Below are 23,031 nucleotides of genomic sequence, written 5' to 3' on the forward strand. Positions count from 1 at the left end.
GTTGTAGGACAAAGTTTCTATTTAAAGCAGTGTTTCTCAAAACTTGGGTCTCAGCTGCTTTTGAACTACAGTTCCCTTCATCCCTGACCACTGGTCCTGCTAGCTAGGGATGATGGGAGCGGTAGTCCAAAACAGCCAGAGACCCAAGTCATAGAAACCCTGATTTAAAGCATTTTTATCCTGCTCTTCAGCTAGAAAGACTCCCATCGCAGCTTACATAGAATCAATTATAAGAAGACAGTCCCACTCCAAGACAGGTTTATAGTCTGAAAAGACTCAGTTCAAAAGAACAAAGTGATGAGGAGGAAAGTGGAGAAGAAGCTTAGTCACACACCTGTTCTTAGAGCTGAATAGCTGATCTTTCATCAGAGATGTAATAGCCCCATCTCTCCCACTGCTGCAGCCTCATGGGACGGGATGTGTCTGCATGATCTTTTAGAACTACTGTGGCTCCTTTGGCATGAGCAGAATAAATACACTTAGGATCGTATCTTCCAAAAGTTGCCACTGCTTTATTTTGTAAGTATCAACAGGAACTTCCAGGTTTTACCCCTCTCCCCCAACATCAAGTACAAAAACTTGCAGTCTCACTGAGAAAGATCCCTTCCCTTGTTAATGCTATCAGCTTCATTTATATCAGCTCTGGAATGACAAATAAACACCTAATCAGTGCACCCTGCATAGAGATGGCTTCTCCCCATCCACACTCGAAGGGCAGAAATGTTTGTTTTCAAATGCATCTCAGTATGTATGAAAGCTAGTTTTTAAAAAATGTTAAAGCTGCTACAGCTTTTTAATTAATGGCTTCAAGTTTCTAATCAATACTTTTAACCACTATTTATTGTTTTAGTTGGTTGCCTCAGTTTTTATGCTTTTTTACTGAAATTTTATTGCATCGTATTCCTTTTTCAGCCACTCTGGAAACAGATATTTATGCTGAAGGGAAGGGGGTTATAAATACTGTAAAAGAAATAAACATTGCAGCCTTCAGAAAAACCAAACATTGTGTAACATCATCAGTTCTTGGATTCCTTTGTATTCAAGGCTCTGCACCTACCCTCAAATAAGAATTATTTAACACATATTTTAAATGCATTTCAGGTTTGCATCCCATGTTAGTAATAATCAAAGCAGAACCACTGAAATTAATGGGCATGACTATAACTCAGGTCCCTTAATTTAAATGGGTTTACTCTGAGTAGAACTTAATTGGCTCCAATGCCAGGTCTCAGCTCCCTCCCATCACAATAGCTCTTTTTCCCCAGCTGATAGATTTATTCCAGCAGGATTTTGCCTTCTATAGCTGATCTGCGAAAGGCATTGTTATCAATAATCTCAGCCAATGTTGCGCTCTCTCTCGCTGTGTGTGTGTGTGTTGCTCAGAGTGCCTTTTTTTCACCAGCTTCCAGGTTCTGGTAACTTCCAAACTGGTTCACTGCAATGCTCCTGGGCTGCTCTTGGAAGATGACTCAGAAACTTCAGTTGGTCCAAAACACAGCAGCCAGACTGCTGGCTGGGGTTCCATTTAGAGCTCGTGTAACCCGTTTTGAAACAGCTGCATTGGTTGCCAGTTCGGTTCCGGGCCCAATTCAAAGTGTTCACATTGGTGTTTAAAGCCCTACAACTCGGGGACCCAAACACCTGAAAAACCCGCTTCCTTCCCTACAGACCTTCCTGGGTACTGAGATAGGCAGAGGGGGCCCTCTTGGTAGTTCCTCCACCCTCAGAGGCTGAGGGCCTTCTCTGTGGTGGCCCCTAAGCTGCGGAACACCTGCAAGAACAAGAACATGCGTCTGGCACCCTCATTGTACACCTTTTGGAGAATGCCAAAGAGGAACTTTAGCCTAGCTTTTAATACTTGAGGTGTATGTTTTCAGGGCCCATCTCGCTTTTATGGTTGAAAGTTGTTTTTAAATGTTGCTTCTAATGTTGCAGCCTGCCCTGAGACATTAGGGTGAAGAGCAAGAAATACATTTATTATTATTAAACTATATATTACAGTATTGTTATTATTATTAAATGCATTTTATTATTAAAGGCATTTTCCCTGTGCATATTTTACATATTTTTATTATTTATGTATAAATATTATACATATTTTTATTATGAGGTTGTTGCCTGTATTAATATAATTTTACTTTTTTTAACTGCTGTAAGCTGCCTTGAATCATGCATGGGCACTAGAATGGAGAGGGAGTTTTATATAAGAAATAAAATACTCATTCATTCATTTCATAATATATATACACACCACTTGCTTGTAGGGAGAATGAAACCTCAAAGCAGTTTACAATAAAATAAAATAAAATAATCACTTAAAATGTTAAATTTAAAACGCTGATACTCGTCGTCCCAACCTTTCTCCCTCACCCCTCACAGCCCATTTCAAAGCTAACTGAACTGCCAACCGACGAACCTCCACTCGAGGAACACCATTGGCCGCTTTATTCACTATGACCAACCCCATTGGCCGGGAGAGCTCTGAACCCGCCTCCCCCATCCTCTGAAGCGCGGCACTTTTTTGTGGTTCCTCCCCCCACCCCACCCCTCCTTCCTCTCCTATTGGTTCTCAACGGCTTCCCTAGGCACCCGCCCCTAGAAAGGGAGGAGCGTCTCTCATTCCCCACCCCTCCCGCTCCTCGTGCCCCTCTTCTCATTGGCCGCCAACTCGGCGGAGGGGGGGGGAAAGCCCGCCTCTTCTTGCCTTCCGCGCCGATGGAAGGCGCTTCATAGGCTGGGGTGGCGGCGGAACTCTGGGCCGCGCTCTCATTGGCCGCTGACCGCCCAGCCGGTGGGAAGGGATTGGCGGGGCCGAGCGTTCCATAAGGAAAAAAGCGAGAGGGGCGGCGGAGCGCAGATGCTGCTGCGAGCGGCGGCGGCGGCCGGTGTCGCGCGGCGAGCAAGTTTGCAGAACCGGAAGCGGGAGGGAGGAGCGAGGGCGGGAAGGAAGGAGGGCGAAGGGCCGCCTCCCCGCTCCGCCCGCGCGCTCCTCGACCCTCCCTCCCACGAGGGCGCCCGCCTGGAGGAGCTGCCGCAGCGGCATCGATCCAGCTCCGCCCAGGCAGGGCGAGACTTGGCCGGCTTCTCGGGGTTCCTTCCTTTGAGGAGGGAGGTGGGGCAGGCTGAGAATAAGTGTGTGGGGGTCATTTTATTTATGCAATAAGGGTTGGGGGCGTGCAGGTGAGAGGGGAGCTGCTGCTGCTGCTATTGCAGTGACTTGCGAGGGGACGAGCATTGATTTGCAAGAGCCGGGCTTGGTGTTGCAGGTGGACGGGTGTCCGGGGGGGCTCTGCGTGCAAACGGGCTGGGGGGGGGGATGAGGCGGAGAAGCACTATAGGGGAGCCTGGATGGGGGGCGACGTCAGGTTGGGGGGCGGTGGGGAGCTGGATTTGGGGCTGAGCCCGTCCAAAGTGATTGCCTCGTTGTTTGATTGGAGCTGTTCTCCAGCGTGGTTCTGAACGGGGTAGGGGAGGCAGCCAGTATTGGGATCACAGAAGCCCCATCTAATTGTAAAACTGCATGGGGCCACGAGGGTCATCCAGTCCAACCCCCTGCGCGGCAGGAGTCTGGAGCCCAACGTGGGGCTCAAACCCACAGACCTGAGACTAAGAACCTCGTTTTACTGACGGAGCTATTTGTGGGGGACTAAGGGGAAGGAAGGTGACTGTAATCCATGGGGAAGGTGATAGGCTCTTTCTGAAGAAAGGAGGTGTTGGAGTTTGATATTAGCATGGCCAAGGTTAGAGGAAGAGGGTAGATCCAGGGTTGGGGGGGGGTCTGCTGGAAGAAGTTCTTGTTTGTGTGAAGAAGGTGGCCATTTGGGCAGAAGTTGAGGTGGGGGGGTCAGTGTTGCTCTGGGATGGGGATGGGGAACCTGTGGCAGCGCTAGATGTTATGGGACCATCGGTCCTGCTGGCTAAGGCTCATGGGAGTTGGATTCCAGCAGGATTTGGAAGGCTACCGATTCCCCTTCCCTGCTCTTTGGGAAAGGATTTAAGGTGACATGGATTTCGGGTGTGAGAAGTACCAACTCTAAACACTTCCTCCCTGTTAACATTGTAGGCTTCACGATTGTACCACACCATGCAAGTAGCTGAGGATGCCTGCACCAGTTTTGAGGATGAGCTGCTCTGTAAGTAAAAGTAAAACCTTCTTTTCTGCCCCATCCCAAACATATATGATCCCTTTCCCTTTTGTAAAGGAGCTCCTAGCCCACTTAGTCACAAATAATAAATTATTATTGTAAGTGCCTGTGTTAAGCCATTTGTCATCTTATCCTGGGAGGGAGAGGAAGAACCACCAAATTCTCTGAGGCTTTCCTGACTGGCCACCTTCAGATATTTTTTACTCGCCACAAGTGATCAGTTGAGTGGCACTTTCGCAGTCTGCCTTTGGTTCATTTCTAACCTGTGATATAAGATATATTTGATTGCCAAATGCTCAGAGAGATTGCGCTCGCATACACTCTTTTTAAACTAACCTAGCTGTCTACTGAAGGATGATGCTTTAGTGACAGCAAGTGACGCAAGCAGCACAGGCTAGGAATCCCCATTGACCTGCCTGTGTCAGTGGTTGACAAATTTTGACAGTCCTTTAGAACCAAACCAAATTTCTCATCTCTCCTGCTCTAAACCCCTGCAGAAAGCCTAGCACAACTCTAGACAGGCAGTTTTCCCCAACTGCTGTTTAAAAACAATTAAGAGTTTTTCAGTCAGCTTTGCCATCTCGGCATAATCCATCAACTTGGTTTGCCATTCTTCTCTGGTAAGGACTTCCAACTCTGGGCCAATAACATGTTGTTCTATACATAAAAAGTCTTTCCTGCTCCTTCGGAATGTCAGTACCTGTAATTCCTAATAAAAATGCTTCTTCTTTTTAAACAAAATTTATTTTAAACATTTTTTTCCATTTCATTATATACCATCTCCCAAAAAGCTTTTCTTACCTTACAAGTCTACCACACATGATAAAAGGTACCTTCTTTTTCTTTACATTTACAACAGATATTTGAACTTGTCTTGTACAGTACATTTTTGCTAACTTTGTAAGAGTCAGATACCACCGGTACATCATTTTCATATAATTTTTTTTTCAATGTAGAACACGCCATAAATTTCAAATCTGATTTCCATAACCTTTCCTGGAAAACTCAGAAACCAAGAGGATGAAAACTTTATAAAATAATGGGGAAAATTTATAAGTTATCTAGGAGACCACTGTAAGCAGATGGAAACAAGAGCAGGATTCTGACTCACTTGTAGCATAAAAAACATTATACGCTCTGATATAAAAATTGGAGTATGCAGTTGTAGACGTTTAAGATAAAACTCCATGGACAGCATGGGGGGAAGTTGTGAGATTCGGAAAATCTCTACATACAGTATGATTTTATTGATGTGTGTTTATTTGTATTTTTTTATTTGTAAAATTAATAAAATGTCTTGGGGGAAATAAAAGAATTGAGAGTAGCAGAACCTGTTGACATACCGAAAGTCAGCCTGCAATCTGTTGGTGAAACCAGATCTGCTTCCATTTCTCTTTTCCCCACAGTCTGTGAAGACTGCCGCCTTTACTTCCGGGACTCCTGCCCGCAGCACGGACCCCCTACCTTTGTGGCTGACAGACCCGTTCCAGAAAGGGCTCAGTCCCGGGCCCTGCTCTCCTTGCCAGAGGGACTTCTAGTCAAGGAGCGTTCCCAGGGGGGCCTCGGAGTCTGGAGCGCCCTCCCAGCCCTGCCTCGTGGCTGCATCTTTGGCCCCTACGAAGGGGAAGTGGTACGGGAACATGGCGACTGCACCCGGTATTCCTGGGCGGTAAGACACATGATTCTCCCATCGTTTCCCCCCACAACTTAAAACGTGTAGCCTGGCCTCCCAACTCCACCAGGCACAATAACACACCAGGCGGATCTCTCCTACGGCAAAGCACACTCGTCTCCTCCATGCTGCCTTGTTTGCTAACAGAATTTCATTTATGTACCATAGAATTATTCTTTGAGGTTAAACACAGTAAGGAAATACGAAAGCTTTCTATGCATTAACAACGCGACACTTCAAATTGGATCCAAACTAAGTTAGCTATGCTTTAGTTCAGGGATAGGGGACCTTTCTTCAAGCAGAGGGCCACTCCCCCCCCCCTTTCCCTCTCTTGTCTTCCTAATTGTTTAAACCAATTCATGAACCAATAACTTATAAATTGACCACCAATAATGAACCATATGTTGTCAATATTACTCCGCTTTTATTATGCTATTTTTGTGATACACAAATGACACGAGAAAACTTGGTACAGTGGTACCTCTGGTTACAGACGCTTCAGGTTACAGACTCCGCTAACCCAGAAATAGTGCCTCGGGTTAAGAACTTTGCTTCAGGATGAGAACAGAAATCGCACGACGGCGGCAGGAGGCCCCATTAGCTAAAGTGGTGCTTCAGGTTAAGAACAGACCTCCGGAACAAATTAAGTACATAACCAGAGGTACCACTGTATTTGCAGTGTGAGAGCATTTTTTTTCCCCTCCTTTTTGCAAATCTGGGATATTTTTGGCAAGGTTTGTTTTGTGACAAAGGATAACGGTGCACTAACTGGAACAGGATGAGATCCAGAAGGGGGAAAAAATTGAGCCGTGGTGCCAGAAAATAAAAACCTTATCTTCAGCCAAGTAAGAAATGCAGGATGGCTGATGTAGTCATACAGGCACTGGCAGGTTTTATTTCTTTGAAAAGTTTCTATCCCTTGTGGCATCACAAGCAAGCTTGCAAATATAACAGTGATGCAGCTATATTTGTTATTAAATAACGCTTAAAGTTGCGGTGTGTGGTGGATTTCATAAACATAAGGCCTGGAAACTGAAAATACAGGGTTTGGGCATTTTCTTCTGTTTTGTTTCAAAAAGCCCGGCTGCTGTGGGAAGATATATGTGTGTGTTTCATTGTGTCAAAGGCCCAATTCAGAACAGAAAAGGGGAGAGTCCACCAATCCAAAAAGAAAGGAAACTTCAAGGTGTACAAAATATTGTTTCCTTTTCACAATGCCTTTTGAGGAAAATTTTACTCTGGGCCACCATAAAACATAGCACTGTTTTCTTCCCCTCCCACCCCCCCGAGGCAGCTCCCCCCACCCCCTGAAATTTGGCAGTGGGCCAAATAAGAGTATTTGTGTCCCTGGAAGTTATTTGGCTGTTTGTTCCAAAGCCCAGTTCATACATTTCAAGAGTGAAAAACATCTTTGCAAAGATGTGCACACGAAACACTAGCCTCATATGGGCATGTGTTTGCCTTCTTCACATGGGTTTAGCATCTGCATTGTTTTGCAAACAATAAGCGGCTAAGAGGACCTGTGTTTTTCAGCTTTTAGAATGAGCACTGGCAAAGAAATTCCTTACAATTCCAGTGTAAATAATTGTGTTGTAGTGTGCGTTAGCCAGCTTCCGCGTCCGAGCAAATTAAATGCAGAAATGTTTATTTCAGGCCCTGTCTGCACTGTGCATTTAAAGCAGTATCATACCGCTTTAAACAGTTGTGACTTCCCACAGAGAACCCTGCGGTTTGTTAAGAGTGCTGAGGAAAGTTGTTAGGAAATCCCTATTACCCTTACGGAGCTACAATTCCCAGAGTGGTTTAACAACCATTCCCCTTTCCAGGGAACTCTGGGAGCTGTAGTTCTGTGAGGGAACGAGGGCTCTCCAAACAGCATCCTTAACAAACTACCATTCCCAGGATTCTTTGGGAGAAGCCATGGTTGTTTGAAGTGGTATAACACTGCTTTGAATTTAAAGTGCAGAGATGGGGCCATACATTCTTTAACATGTCTAATAATGTGTGCACCTCTTTATTCCATTTTTGAGATTTGGGGGTATTGGAGAAATTGGGGTTTCTATAAATATGTGAGGAGGGTAAGAAAGAAAGGAGGGGCGTTTGTGTTAAAGCCCTAAACGGCCTCAGTCCTGTATACCTGAAGGAGTGTCTCCACCCCCATCATCCATCAGCTGGACTGAGGTCCAGCACCGAGGGCCTTCTGGCGGTTCCCTCGCTGCAAGACGTGAGGTTACAGGGAACCAGGCAGAGGGCCTTCTTGGTGGTGGCGCCCGCCCTGTGGAACGCCCTCCCAGCAGATGTCAAGGCAATAAACAACTATTTTACTTTTAAAAGACAACTGAAGGCAGCCCTGTTTAGGGAAGTTTTTAACATCTGACGCTGTATTTTTTAAATATTTGGTTGGAAGCTGCCCAGAGTGGCTGGGGAAACCCAGCCAGATGGGTGGGGTATAAATAAATTATTATTATTATTATTATTATTATTATTATTATTATTACCAAGCATCCTTTGGCATTTGCTGAGGGCTGATGGGTGCTCAGGCCTATTCCAGTTAGGCCCAACCACCTTTCCCCCCGGTTTGATTATTCCTTGCAGTGTGTGGCTTCCAGCCACCCACCATTTTACCTTTCTACTGTGTAGAGGCATTTAGGAAACTGAAAATGGCAGATGGCTTTTTTGCTGCTGGCTGCCACTACCACCAGTAAGCAGGCAGTACTGGGTGGAGTGGGGGCATTAGGATTTGTGGGAGGGTCCTTCGTGTCAAGGCTCACAAAATGGCACTTTGCCAAGGCTCCCTCAACCCAGCTACTGGCCCTAGCAGGAGGCCATGAAAATACTGTGGTGGGTAAAGGACAACAGGAAGCTATCATGTCCTGGCTTACCTGGGCCTAGCCAGGATTTATGTTAGGAGGGCAGGCTTTAGGTTGGCAGGGGCAGAGATAGAACCGAGCTATCTGCAACACAAGTGGTCAGTTAGTTAAGCATTTTTATTTACTTACTTGATTTGGGGGGAGGCAACTTCCCCCCTGCCCCGCCCATGCAGTGGCTTATTTCTGGTTCTTTATCCGCATATCTGATAATGACGGTCACCTTTTTTAATTTTATCCCACAACCAGGAGGACCACAGACTTGCTTAAAAAGTAAAGCTGAGTTTCTCAGAAAGTTTTGCTTATCACAACATTGTGTGTCTTAGCCATTCAATACCATAGGTGACTACAGTCGTACCTCAGAAGTCGAACAGAATCCGTTCCAGAAGTCGGTTCGGCTTCCAAAACTTTTGTAAACCAAGGCACGGCTTCCAATTGGCTGCAGGAGCATTGGACTTTCGGGTTCCAAAGAACGTTCACAAACCGGAACATTCACTTCTGGGTTTGCAGTGTTTGGGAGCCAAAATGTTTGGCTCGCAAGGCTTTCGGAATCCAAGGTACAACTGTACAGTGGACGCTTGGTTTGCGAATGTGGTCCGTGCGGGATGCACGTTTGCAACCCGCGTCTGTGCATGCGCAGGTTGCAATTCGGCGCTCATGCGCAAAGCACAATTTAGCGCTTCTGCGCCTGCGTGACCGCCAAACCCCAGAAGTAACCTGTTCCGGTACTTCTGGGTTTCGGCAGTACGTAACCCAAAAAAACGCAACCTGAAGCGGTTGTAACTCGAGGTATGACTGTACAGTGGTACCTCACATACGCTTCAGGTTACATACGCTTCAGGTTACAGACTCCGCTAACCCAGAAATAGTTCTTCAGGTTAAGAACTTTGCTTCAGGATGAGAACAGAAATCGTGCTCCGACAGCACGGCGGCAGCAGGAGGCCCCATTAGCTAAAGTGGTGCTTCAGGTTAAGAACAGTTTCAGGTTAAGAACAGACCTCCAGAACGAATTAAGTACTTAAGCCGAGGTACCACTGTACTTGATCACTATAATGGCCTTTGTGGTCCACTGCAAATCTAGTAGAGAATCTAGTTGTGCAGCAGTTAGAGCCTGTACCCCCATTTGGAGGCCACAACTTCCCATCATCCCTCACTATTGGCCATGCTGACCGGAACTGGAGTCTCAAGAACATCTGTAGGGCCGCCAGTTCCCCATTCCTGGTTGTCGAACTCAGGGAGATTCCAGCTTAAATTTCCCACTCGGCCACCAAGTTGACTTGGGCCAGTTGCCGTCTCTCAGCCCAACCTACTGGGACGATAAAGGGAGTGGCAGCAGGGGTAATATCACCCTGAGTTCCTCGAGGAGAGTGGGATAAACATGTGACAAATAAAATCCCAAACCAGTTTCCTTTGGCCGCCAAGACCAAAGGGTTGAGTTGGTTGTGCCCCAAAAGGTCCCTGAAGAAAGATTCATGTTTTGACACAATGTGGAGCTCCAAAAATGTACCTTGAGGCTTCCTCCCTTTTTCCACAGATGCCATCGGTTTGCCACGAATGATAGCATTATGAAACGAAACAACAGCAACAGAAATGCCCTTGACTAAATGGTGGCTGTATTTGTGGGCACAATGATGTCATCCTTCAAAGGCATCTGTGGTTATTTGAGCACCTGATTCTGCCTAGGATCGAGCTGTAAATATGCAAAGATCAGCCTTAGATTGAGGTGCCACCTTTCAGTTTGGAGTCCCCTGTGCTTTTATGCTAACTTTGACTTGGAGTAACTGTTCAAAGCTCTGACCAAGCTACATGCAGCAATGTATGTACAGTGGTACCTCAGGTTAAGTACTTAATTCGTTCCAGAGGTCCGTTCTTAACCTGAAGCACCACTTTAGCTAATGGGGCCTCCTGCTGTTGCTGCGCCGCAGGAGCACGATTTCAGTTCTTATTCTGAAGCAAAGTTCTTAACCTGAAGCACTATTTCTGGGTTAGAGGAGTCTGTAACCTGAAGCATATGTAACCTGAAGCGTATGTAACCCGAGGTACCTCTGTATCTTTGAATTAAAGATGCCAGTTGGTTTCAAATTTTGCATAAGTTAGGGTGGGGGAGAGATTTGGAGGAGGGAAATTAACACTTTCCTCTCCTGTGGCAGTCCTGAGGAAAAAAATTCTTTAAAGGAGGCAAATCTCTCATTTATGTCAATGGGGAATTTCCCTCCAATGTAAATACTGGCTTCAGGGAAGGGATTTTCTCAGAACAGCAGCAAGGAAAGAGATGGTTAAACTCCCTCTCTGTGCTTGCTTTGATGCTATAGATTTATCACCACCCCAACTAATACCTATGCATATCTTTATTTATAATTCAAGTTAAATGCAAAGGCATTCAAGTCTAGTTTTGGCTCCAGGGGAAATATTTCCTAGCTGTGCTGAAGATCTTTTGCTCAGTCAAAACTGTGGCAATACAAAAAAATAATAATCCACAATTGGATCTCCTGCTGCGATTTCCATTTAATTTGTTTATGTTCATCATTTAGGCCATATTTCTGACCAAAGTGCTCTTTCTTCAGGAGTTGGACAATAATATAAACTGCAGAAAGTGAATTTTCCTAAAACTTTTATAAATTACAAAAATTCAAAGGGAAGCAAGAACATTTGGAAAACGCAAAACTGCCAGCGTTAAATTAATCACAGACGGCAACAACGAAGTAGAAAATCAGCAGCATATCCAATAAAACCTCATTAGTCAAAGGATACTTGAAATAGATAGGTCTGCAAATCCAGATTAAGCTACTGTTAATGATTATGATAGATAATGGCCACGGGAGGAAGGCAGCTGAATAAGAGCTCCCTGGGGAAAGGGATTGATTGTTAAACTACTCTGCGACTTGTAGTTCTGTGATAGCGGTCTCCTAGCAACGCTTGGCCCCCTTCGCAAACTACAGCTCCCAGAATTCAGTGGGGGAAGCCATGACTGCTTAAAGTGGTATGAGGCTGATGGTAGGGTTGCCATATTTCAAGAGGTAACAAAACTGAACACAAAATGTTGAGATTTTTTAGGGCAGTCACCCAATACCCCACTGCTGCTGCCACGCCAGAGCCTGAACCAGAACCACCCGTGCACACACACGAAAAAATTAAACCCCAAATCCAGGACATTTGCTTTAAAATGTAAAATTCCCCCCGGATGGGCATGTAGGACCCCCCAAAAGAGGACATGTCAGGGAATTCCAGGACATATGGCAACCCTACTCATGGGAATTGGAGCCTTAACAAATATCCAGAAGGCCACAGCTTCCCCAGACCTGCTCTAAGCCTTATAAAGACTGGTTGTGGGCTGTAGATCTTTCTGCACGTGCAATAAAAGGTTTAGTTCAGATGATCTGCAAACCCAAGCACCTTTACCCCAAGATTAGCACAAGTCCTTATTCAGTGGCAGTCAATTCTCTTCTGTCCACACTGATGAGGTGGTCGAGAGAGTTGTTTCTGTTTTTCAATGTGGTTTTTCTGCGACATTTTTAGCATTATTTTTAAACCACAGAATTGTAAAGTTGGAAGAGACCCCGAAGATCATATAGCCCAACACCCCGCAATGCAGGAATATGCAGGTGTCCCCATACGGGGATCGAACCTGCAGCCTTGGTGTTATCATCACCATGCTCTTAACCAACTGAGCTATCCAGGCTGATAGAACCTGACCAAGGCCACAGAACTTGTACCAGACTCTCTGTCCATCTCACTCAGTATTGTCTACTCTTGATAGGCAGAGAGGTCTTTCCCAGCCTGGCCAGGTAATATCAGTCATTGGACCTGGGATCTTCCGAAATCAAAGTGCATGCATGCTCTAGCAATGAGCTATTTCATCTTCCCTCTGTGTTGCCCTTGCCCTCAGTTTTGACATCTCAGCAACCCCAGGAGATCGAGAGCTAGGTAAGGCTGGGAAAAATTGTAGCATGCCCTAGCCACCCAATAAGCTTCCTGGCCGAGTGAGGATTTGAACTCTGGACTCTCCAATCTGAGCACAACACTCACCGCATTGCAGCAGCCGCTTGCATGCAATTAATCCTTCCTTTGCTTCTTCAGGTGCAATCCCAAGAGAGAGGAAGAAGATAAAGCTCTCGCTTTTAAAAATAAAATAAAATGCAGATGTGGGGAAAAGGTTATTTGTCACAAACTGCCTTCAATATCAGAGACCTCTGAGTATCAGTCGCTAGGCAGCAACAGCAAGAAGAGGGCTATTGTTGCCCTATCAAGAGGTGTCTGGTTGGCCACTGTAGGACACAGTGATGGACTAAACAGGCCTCTGGTGTGATCCAGCATGCTCTTTTCATGTTCACCTGAGCCAACATTTGCAAAATGGCAGCTTTGCTGCTGTTCAGTACATGGAAAGGCTCAAGTGGAATATTTTTCCAGGTGTGTTTTGGATACACAGTCTCCCTGCAACCCTAAAGGAGGGCAGGAAACCGGAATCCAAACCTGCTCAGCAAACTGGTCCATGTGGAAGGATGGGCAGAAGGTTGGTTGGGAATACAGTGGTACCTTGGTTCCCAAACGCCTTGGCTCCCGAACAAATCACCTTCCGAATGCTGCAAACCCGGAAGTAAGTATTCCAGTTTGTGAATGTTTTTCGGAAGCCGAACATCCTCCACAGCTTCCGATTTGAGTGCAGGAAGCCGCACCTTGGTTTTTGAATGGTTTGGGGAGTCGAACAGACTCGGAACGGATTAAGTTCGAGAACCAAGGTTCCACTATAACTGATAAGTCCTTGGATGACTTGCAGTTGATCTGCATGGGTTTCTGGCTCCCAGTTGCTCAACAAAGGCAGTTTCAAAAAGGCTGTTGGCCCTACACTCACACAAAATTGACTGGAGTAGATATTGATTTGTATTAGCTACCTGTAAATTATCTCTGTGTTTGACTTTATGGGCTGAAGGGAATGATTGGCTCCTTTTCCTGAGCTTTTCTGGATTGAGATCTCTGGGTCACTATTTTGTACCCGGCTTCAGTTAGTAGGCCCTGGGGGTAGTCTAGATAATAATTTAAAAAAAAAAAAAAATCTGAAAACTTGCTCACACCTACTTTAAGGTATTTGACGTTTTTCAGATCCACTGTAGATGGCGCTCTATTCCCTTTCGAAATGCTTTCTGGCTTGTCTCTGGCTTGCAGACCTGAAATCCACCTTAGGCTGCTGAAAGTGATGGGTTAGTGTACAGTGAGAGTGACACGCACACACACACCTGGGCCCAGATCGTGGCACACTTTTAAGCCATCCACTTGGAAGCCCAGCCCTGTCCCTTGTGGCTGGGGTGCCTGTGATGTCAGGCAAATTCTTAAGGGTGCATCGAGAACTATTTTGCAGGAGGATTTCACATTCCTACTGGGAAATTCAGATTTGCACATTTGGAGTGCAGTAAAAGCACCCGATATCACCCTAGTGCAACAAATCCACTTTAGGGGAAAAGAAATAAGACTTTTTTGTGGTTGGGAAAGTGCCAGGAAAATGCACCAGGAAGTGTGGAATGAATGAATGATCAAAGTGAGGAGGGGAGAGAGATATAAAGAGCCTGCTGGTAATTCAGGATGACCGCTTACTATCATGTAACCTCCCCATAAGCAGATCAGAATGGGTGATCAATTAAGACTGGATATAATCTAACCTTTGCACAAGTTTTGCGCAAGCAAATCTAGGATGGATGCTCTGTAAATACAGTGGTACCACGGGTTACATACACTTCAGGTTGCATACGCTTCAGGTTACACACTCCGCTAACCCAGAAATAGTGCTTCAGGTTAAGAACTTTGCTTCAGGATAAGTACAGAAATCGGGTGCGGCAGCAGCAGGAGGCCCCATTAGCTAAAGTGGTGCTTCAGGTTAAGAACAGTTTCAGGTTAAGAACGGACCTCCAGAACAAATTAAGTACTTAACCCAAGGTACCACTATACATACAGAGGAGCCTTAAGGTAGGGGTTGGGTGAGAGTGGAGCTTTTGTTTCGTTCTTCTTCTCCTTCCCTGATCTTTCCATCCCTCCTTCAGGTGCAGGACAACGGCTCCTACTTCTTTGTCGACGCGTCGGATGATTCCAGATCCAACTGGATGAGGTGAGCCCCTTGGGAAAGAGGCCCAGCAGAAGGAAGGAAGGGAATATACACCCGTCCCAGCTTAGTTGTGTACATTATATCCATGGAGCTACACAGACACACACCCCGTGATGAATTAGGTTTGGCAGCTTTTCAGCCCCCATAGGATGCTGGAGTGATCCCTGTGGTGAATGCTTGTTTAGTCATAGGGGAGTGCTTCCAGCCTCCTTGCAGACTGTGGGCTGGCTTTACCCTGGAGTCGTACTGCTGCGGCTACCGCTCGGTGCATCCACCAGCGAGTAAAGCATGACGCATGCCCCCCCCAAAAAACACAGTGTGACTCATCCCCGCTTCCTCCCTGCAGATATGTGGCGTGCGCCTCCACCGAGGAGGAGCAGAACCTGACTGTTTTCCAGTACCGGGGCTATATCTACTACCGGGTCTGCCAGACCATACCTGCCGACACAGAGCTGCTGGTGTGGATAGGGGAGGAGTATGCACGCACGCTGGGATTACGCTTAGGTAGGCAAAAAGAAGAAGAGGAGGGGAGTGGGACATGTTGCAAGGGCTCCCGTGTTCCCTTCTCCCTGCAGTCTTGTAATCACCTAAGGAAGCTGCCGAGCACCAGGTCTGACAACTGGGATACTCTTGACCGGTGGCGGTTTTTCCGGGATCTCCTGCAAACGTCCTTCCCACTCCCTGCTGCCTGGTCATTTTTAAACTAGAGGTGTCGGGAATCAAACCTGAGATCTTCACAGCAATGTGCAGTGAGCCCAGTTAGGGACAAAGCTCACCCAAGAGCCAAATGATCGGGGTTATCTTTTTAAACATACCCCATGACCCTCCCCAATGCTAACAACAGCCACAAAACATTACCCCATTGAGGAAATAGTTCCTGAGTTTCATTCCTCACATATGACCTAGAAACAGGAGATAATTTCAGCTCTGGATTTAATAGTTCTATTGTGTGGGGTTTGGGTTGGGGGTCCTCTTTGCATTGCTGTGTGCATTCCTTCACTGAATTCAAAATGGGGCAAGCCAGCCTCACTGCTTTGAGGGCTCTTCTCATTCTCCTGAGTGGGGTCGCTGGGCTTCTTGCCCCCCAAGTCTTGCCCCAGTGGTGCTACTGTATGGAATACTGTGGCATCTTGGCTTGTGGTTATATTCCTAGGCTCCCAGATTACCCATTAAAGGGTCTCTCTTTACCCCACAACTAGCCTTCATTTCCCATTATTGCCAAGTTTTTGTTGTTGTGAACGCAACATTTATTTATTTTTAAGTTTTTTCCTGCAACAGAATCAAACCAAAGCAATTCACAGTACATTCGGACCTTGGATCCCAAACACCTTGGTACTCAGACGTTTTTGCTCCCGAATGCCGCAAACCTGGAAGTAAATGTTCCAGTTTGCAAATGTTCTTTGGAACCTGAATGTTCAACGGGGCTTCCGCAGGTTCCAATTGGCTGCAGGAGCTTCCTGCAGCCATTCAGAAGCTGTGCTTTGGTTTCCAAACGTTTTGGAAGTCAAACGGACTTCCGGAACGGATTCCGTTCAACTTCCAAGGTATGACTGTACAATGTTGCTTAAATGTAGACCCAGCCTGGCACACTGTTTGAAGAGCTGGTGTACACAGCTTTGGGATGGAGTGGCAAGGGGTCATTGACTCTCCGTGTTCACCTTTGCAGCCCCTGCACTTGGGTGGGTAAGAAAGAAAACGCCTCCCTGTTCTCCCAAGCTTGGAGCCAAGGAAGGCATTCTCCCTAAGCCTTGTGCTGTGCTCAGAGCAGTTCCAAAGCTCAGCATGGCACCAGGTACAAAAGCAGGAGAAGTATAGGGTCATGGCAACTGCGCATGCGAAGTGGCTGCCACAGTTCAAAGTTTGTGGGTCCCTCCTGACCAGCCACTGGGAATAAGGAGGGACTTTGGAATTCGGGTCCGTAAGAACATGGAAAGAGCCTGCTGGATCAGGCCAAAGACCCATCTGGTGCAGCATCCTTTTCTCACAGTGGCCAACCGGATGCCTGTGGGAAACCCATAAGCAGGATCTGAGCACAAGAGCACTCTTCTCCTGCGGTTTCCAACAACTGGTACCAAGAAGCATTGCCGCCTCTTGACACTACTTCTTGGTGGGTCTGATGCGAGTTGTGGTTCATCCACACCCGGGAGGTGCAAAGGTTCCCCACACATAGAATCACAGAATTGTAGAGTTGGAAGGGACCCTGAGGATCATCCTTGCAAAGCAGGAATATGCAGCTGTCCCATACGGGGATCGAACCTGCAACCTTGGTGCTATCAGCACTATGCTGTAAGCAACTGAACTATCCAGTTTGGTCTATTTTTCCAGCAGCAGAGATGGAGGCCTCTTCAGCCATGGCCAGATTGTTGAACAGACTTAACAGGGCCCTAATCTGGGGTGTTGGTTGGGGGGAGGTGAGGGACTGTGTTGCTAAATAGCATGGGAGGAGTGGTGGTGGGGAACTCCCATGCCACAATTTGCTCACCCTACAACAGCAGAGGGACTGTTCCAGGGTTGGCTGCCTTGCATCTCTGCAGATGTAGCGGACCCTCACCTTTGCGCTGTTATCTCTCCCTTCCAGGCGAGCATTTTAAGTACGAATTTGGTGAGAAGGAGCTGCTGATGAAACTCTTCCAGGAGCTGCACCTCAAGACCCCGCCGCCGCCTCCCGCTCCCCACGCCCCTTCTTCCCGCACCCAGTACCTGTGCGGAGACGCCGCCGCCTCTCCCCTGCTGCCCCTCCACAAGCCGGGCCTCCCCCCGGGAGGAAGCCCTTTCCCGCTGCTGGAAGGGACGCAGAACCTGGTGGGGCTGGGGAGGGCGCAGAGCCGCTACTGGACTTTCTTTGGGTTCCAGGGGGATGCCTACGGCCGCATCCTGGACAAGAGCAAGATCATCTGTAAGCTGTGCGGAGTCCGCCTCAGCTACAGTGGCAACACCACCAACCTACGCCAGCACCTCATCTACAAGCACCGCTGCGAGTACAACCAGCTGGTTGGGACCCAGACGGCCACTCTGGACAAAGGGGTCCTGGGGACGGCGAGCGAGTTCGGAGCCCCCCGGCCTCCCGCCCCAGGCAGGACCACGCGGGCGGTGGCCGACTTCATCGTGCTCGACCTGATGCCAGTGGAGGTGGTGGAAGGAGAAGGGTTTGGGCAGATGTTGGGGGTCCTGGACCCCAACTACAAGCCCCCAGATGCTGCCTCCCTGGCCCACACGGTGCTGAGGGACATGCAGACCCACGTGAAGGGGAAAATCTGGGAGCTGGTGCGGACCCTGCCCCAGTGCTCGCTCAGCTTGGACATCTGGCGCCACAGCAACACTCTCACCTACCTCACTCTCACCGTGCACTACGTGGACGACTGCTTCGAAGCCCGTGCGAGGGTGCTCTCGAGCCGCCCCATCCCCGAAGAGCCCAGCGCCGACGGCCTGGCGGAGGCCCTCAGTGAGGCGGCCAAGGAGTGGGGGGTCCGTGAGAGCACCTCATACACTGTCGGAGGCCTTGGGCTCACTACCCAGCAGGCCGCAGCGGCGCTTGGTTGGACCGCCCTGCCTTGCATTGGGCAGGCCTTGCGAGCCGCCATGGAGGCTGTGCTGAGCCAGCCAGCAGTGCAGGGTGCCTTCGAGCGGCTGCGGCGCCTGGCGTCCTGGGCGCTGGCCGGGGCAGGCCGGGGCGAGAAACTGTGGGCCCAGGAGCCCCTCCTGCAAGCGCACCTCGGCCGCTTCCTGCGGGACGGGGGCAAGTGGCACAGCGCCTATGCCGTCCTGCAAGGCCTGCTGGAGCACAGCGACCCTCTGGCGGGGCTCGGCCCCGACGGGGAGGCAACGCTGCGCCCCCAGGACTGGGCTGCCCTTCGGGATGCGGCCAAGGTCCTCAAGCCCATGGCCATTGCTACCTCAACATTCACCAAAGACCCCTTTTCCAGCCTGTCCCTCGTCAAGCCCGTGCTCACCAGCCTTCTCTATAAACACCTGGTGGGCAGCGAGTGGGACTCCGCCCCGGCGCTGGAAGCCAAGGGCGCGGCCCAGAAGGAACTGAACCAGCACTTCTCCAGCCCAGACGTCAACCAAGCCCTCAACCTGGCCTGCGCCCTGGACCCGCGCTTCCGCGGCCTCGACTTCCTGAGCCACTCGGACCGCGTGGAAACCCTCCACTTGCTCAAGGCGGAAGCGTCGCGGCTGGCGGAGTCGCCGGCAGCGCAGGCCTCCGGCCCGCCGGGCATGGCCTTGCCCCCGTCGCCGCCAGCCAAGGTGCCAAAGCAAGACGCAGGCATCGAGTTCCTGCTGGGGGACCTGTGCAGCATGCGTGCCGCCTCGGGCACCAGCTCGGCGCATCAGCAGGTGGAGCAGGAGGCCAGCAGCTTCCAGTCCAGCAAGGCCTCCGCCCTCGGCCAGGATCCTCTGCAGTGGTGGAAGATGCACCACACGCAGTACCCGCTACTGGCCCGGGCAGCCCGCAAGCTGCTTGGCGTGCCTGCCACCTCGGTGCCCGCGGGCTGGCTATTCAGCAGCGCCGGCGACGCCATGCACACCAAGCGGCAGGCCCTGACGCCAGAGCACGTCGATATGCTGGTGTTCCTCCACGGCAACCGAGCCATGCTCTATTAGGACACGGGGAAAGGAAATGGGTGGCTTGGGTGGGCAGGGCACCCTTCTTTGCCTCCCCCCCCCCCCGAAGGCGCGAGGGTGGCAAAAATGCTTCCGGAGAACCCTCTTCCCTTCCTTCTTTCCTCCCTTCTCTCTCTCCCTGTGGGACAGGCTTAATGCTCTGTGTGGTTTTGAGAGAGAAGAGGGTAAAGAGGAGCAGAACAAACCATTTGGGCGCTTTTTTGGAGAGGGGTGGTGGTGCCTGTCCATCAGCCAGAAACAGCCTGGAGCGAAAAGATAATAGATATGGCCATAGTAGTCATTTTGGAGAACAGGAATGGTCCATTTTAAGGTTGGGGGGGGAGAGGAGGCTGAGGACAGAAGTGGTCCATCAAAGGGGTGGGAGGCCTGATGTGAAGGAATAGTCCACGTGCCGCAAGGGAAAAGGGGTGTGTGAACGTGAGGGAGGAGGTGCGTATGGCTTTCACAGTGCTTCTCTCGCTTGCATTGCAGCCCCATTTTTCTCTCCTGCCTGGTAGAAGATGCGCAGCAGCAAAGGACAGGGATGTTCCATGAAAGGAAAGGAAGAGGGAGCATCTGAGGACAGGAATGGCCCACAAACAAAGTGGGGGGGGAAGAGTAGAGGTGGGGCTGGAATATTCCATGCGTGTAGGGGGGGAGAGGTGGAGCTCTGACTGAGAGCGGGGAGGATTTTGGGGAGTTGGATTTGGCAGGGACTCCGATAGAGGAAACCACAGGAATTGAAAAGCAGGGGGAATGCAGAAGGAGCTCACATAGGAAGGTGGAGGAAGTGGGACAAAATAGCAGAGTGGAATATTCCAAGTGGGCTGGATTGTAATTAGCCATATATTGCAAGGGGGGTGGGGTGGAGGATTGCAATTGGGGGAGGGGAAAGAGGCAGTTTTTCCACAGTAGGTATTGTGGATTTCCAATTCCCTCCCCTTAATATATATATATATATATATATATATATATATATATAGAATATTTATGTATATTGGTGTCCAGGTGTCCTTTGAGCTTAAAGGCAGGGGATGTTGATGGTTTAATATCCCAAGCAGCAGTTTGAGGAGGGATCTAATCAGAAAACAAACTCATCTGCTCCCTTTCATTTCCTTTTTCTAGGATATTGGGCAGGGTGGGAGCATGGAGAAAATTGTGTCTGGGAAATCCCTTCAGGCCCCGAACTATCTCCCTTTGCACCTGAAATCATGTGATTGCATCTGCCTTCTTTTCTCCTCCATGGGGGTGGGGTGGGGGTCCCAGGCACAGATTAGAAAGACTCAAAAACAGAGTAAAGAAAAAAGAGGGTGTTTAGAGGACACTGGCCCTCCCCTCTTTGGGATCAGAAATGCCCCCCTTCTGGTATACCACCAACCCTTCTGGGCCAAGCAGTCAGTTAGCATAATAAACCAAAGATAGTATTAACCCATTCCTTTCTACTCTTCCCCCTCCCAACTTCATTTACATACACCCCTAGTCCGGTTTGCATGTGGCTGAAACGTGTCTCTCCAGAACATGGAGGAACAAAGCTGGAAACATGAATGCATGTCTTTTCTCTTTCCTGCCCCCTCCCCTTAATGTCACTCCCACATTGGGGGGGGGGAGGCAGCTTGGCTTGGGTTTCATTTTTTAACCTTTCCCCCCCTGCTTCCCTTTCAGTACTGGAACATGTTTTCTTTTGTGTGTGTTTTTCAAAAATTGAAATTGGTGCTTCAACAAGAAAATAAAAGTATGCTTTATTTTAAAAGGGCACTTCTGGTTTTCTTAAGAAGGGTGAACAGGAGGGGGGGGGGGGAGAGAAGCAGCTGAAGAGATTTACCCCAAGGCAGCAGGTTCATGCCCTATGGCAGTGGCAGCCTTCACCAACTGAGGCCTTCCAGATATTTTGGATTAGCACTGCTCCCTGGAGCTGATGGGAGTTGTAGTGATTGAATCATGGAAATGACCCTGAGGATCATCTAGTCCAACCCTGTCTGGGTAGCTCAGTAGTTAGAGTGCTGTGCTGATAACACCAAGGCTGTAGCTTCGATATCCGTATAGGACAGCTGCCTATTCCTGCATTGTAGGGGGGTTGGAAAAAAATTATCCTCAGGGTCCCTTCCAACTCTACAATTCTATAATCCCCTGCAATGCAAGAATATGCAGCTGTCCCATGGGGGGATCGAACCTGCAACCTTGACGTTCTGTCAGCACCACGCTGTAACCAACTGAGCTAACCAGTGATCATCTCAAAGCACCTTTTGGTGGAGGCCGCCCTAGAAAGTGGGACAGTATAAGGGAGCTGAAGGGAGCCACATACAAGAGAAAAACTCCACTGGCAACGGTGAAATTAAATTGCCATCTGACTCCACACTTCAGCCCTATGACTTCTCTCATGTGGCGTCTCTGCTTTCCCCTCATCTGCCCACACTTTTCAGGTGCCAGAGCCCTCAAGTTTTTAGCATTCCCCTCTTTGAGCTCCCAAAGTGCATTCAGCGACAGCTTATAGGCCCTGGTGAGGGAAAGAGGCACACGGTGAGGAATTTCACCTTCGTGTCTTGGTAAACGTCCTTCAGTGGGGGGAGAAAGGAAGGCCCAGCTCCCTCGGAGAGCTGGCTAGCAACATAGGGCGATAAGACACTTGAGCCTAAACTCACTTAGGCCCATAGCTGTCAACTTTCAGATTTGAAAATAAGGGATCAGCAGCCTCGAAAATAAGGGATAAGCAGTTTCGCCTGTCCCGGGGACAGTCTATGGGATATCTAACAATCCGGGGAAGCAGTGGGAAACGGCGCTGGAATAAGGGAATTTCCCGCCAAAAAAGGGAAGGTTGACAGCTATGCTTAGGCCTAAAACTCACATGCTAGGCACTATGTCCCGTTGAACTTGGTGGGGCTTACTTCTGAGTAAATGCCATGGGATGGTGCTGCACAAAAGGTCTGGGGTGCAGAGGGAAGCAGAGAATTTGAAAGCAAGTTTGTCACCCGTCAGTATTTTTGCCTATATAGGGTAGGTCTGCTGTCCCTGATTCTTTAAATATATGAATATAATTGCGTCAGAATAAAGGTTTGCCCTGCTGAGGAATTTGAGGGGGCTCAAAAAGGGGCTGATGCAGAGGAGCCATCAAGACGATCTGTGAATGAATTTGTGCAAGTCTGTTTAATTCTGAAGCAGCCATTTTGTATCCAAAGTTCCCACTCCTCATTGTAGCTTGAAGGAATGTGGTTCAGACCTGGGAAGGTATTGAGCACACTCTCCTCTTTGGACTGCTCTTCTGGTCAAATGGGAACTTTTCTTTCACTCAAGAGTAGGCCCAAGAGGGCCCGATCCATTCGAGGGAGCAGAGAGTTGACTACCACTGCCCTCATCAGTTCACTGACTCCAATGCACCAATTATTTTTCACGGAAAAATTGGCTGTGCCACCAAGGCCACACTGCGTGACAAACGCCATGTTTAGTTTGACCCTCAGAGTGGAGAGAGAGAGAGACAGCTGCGTTTTCCCCAGTCACGATGGCTTCTCGACCTGGAACTGAATGGTCTTATGTGTGCAACAGGCTTATGGGCGTAGCCAGGGGGGTAAGTAAATAAATAAAAATACGTAACTAAAAGTAGAAATTGTAGAAAGATTTCTGAACAATTGGGGTCAAAAGAAAGTCACGAAAAACAAC

General features: G+C 48.6%; 1 protein-coding gene and 1 long non-coding RNA gene across 4 annotated transcripts; one reads left to right on the plus strand and one right to left on the minus strand.

The window, feature by feature from the left end:
• Nucleotides 1-488: 488 nt before the first annotated feature.
• LOC308460641 lies at nt 489-2,488 on the minus strand. 2 transcript variants are annotated; one of them, XR_013978674.1, is made up of 3 exons: nt 2,252-2,488; nt 1,671-1,771; nt 489-642 (listed from the first exon to the last, which is right to left on the minus strand). It is a non-coding gene; the product is annotated as an uncharacterized lncRNA (long non-coding RNA). The 2 variants fall into 2 exon arrangements; XR_013978675.1 differs by having other exon boundaries at nt 489-1,771.
• Nucleotides 2,489-2,758: 270 nt separating this feature from the next.
• On the plus strand, nt 2,759-21,130 carry LOC308460344 (E3 SUMO-protein ligase ZBED1-like). Of its 2 annotated transcripts, none has more exons than XM_080976592.1 (6): nt 2,759-3,112; nt 4,064-4,133; nt 5,552-5,814; nt 14,714-14,778; nt 15,122-15,279; nt 17,354-21,130. In XM_080976592.1, exons 1-6 carry the CDS (start codon nt 2,858-2,860, stop codon nt 19,378-19,380), a joined length of 2,838 nt encoding a protein of 945 aa, XP_080832718.1. In that variant the 5' UTR covers nt 2,759-2,857; the 3' UTR covers nt 19,381-21,130. The 2 variants fall into 2 exon arrangements, with proteins under 2 accessions (XP_080832718.1, XP_080832719.1); XM_080976593.1 differs by having other exon boundaries at nt 2,759-3,061.
• The last annotated feature ends 1,901 nt before the right edge of the window (nt 21,131-23,031 follow it).

This window comes from Podarcis pityusensis (assembly GCF_964106645.2).
Source record: "Podarcis pityusensis genome assembly, chromosome: 13".
Taxonomy (NCBI): domain Eukaryota; kingdom Metazoa; phylum Chordata; class Lepidosauria; order Squamata; family Lacertidae; genus Podarcis; species Podarcis pityusensis.

Bases quoted from the DNA above. Each gene is read 5' to 3' on its own strand.
- LOC308460344 (XM_080976592.1), top strand. From the start codon at position 2,858: ATGCTGCTGCGAGCGGCGGCGGCGGCCGGTGTCGCGCGGCGAGCAAGT. The intron at 3,113-4,063 runs GTGGGGCAGGCT...TTAACATTGTAG, and splicing joins TCCTTCCTTTGAGGAGGGAG to GCTTCACGATTGTACCACAC. The intron at 5,815-14,713 runs GTAAGACACATG...TCCCTCCTTCAG, and splicing joins GCACCCGGTATTCCTGGGCG to GTGCAGGACAACGGCTCCTA.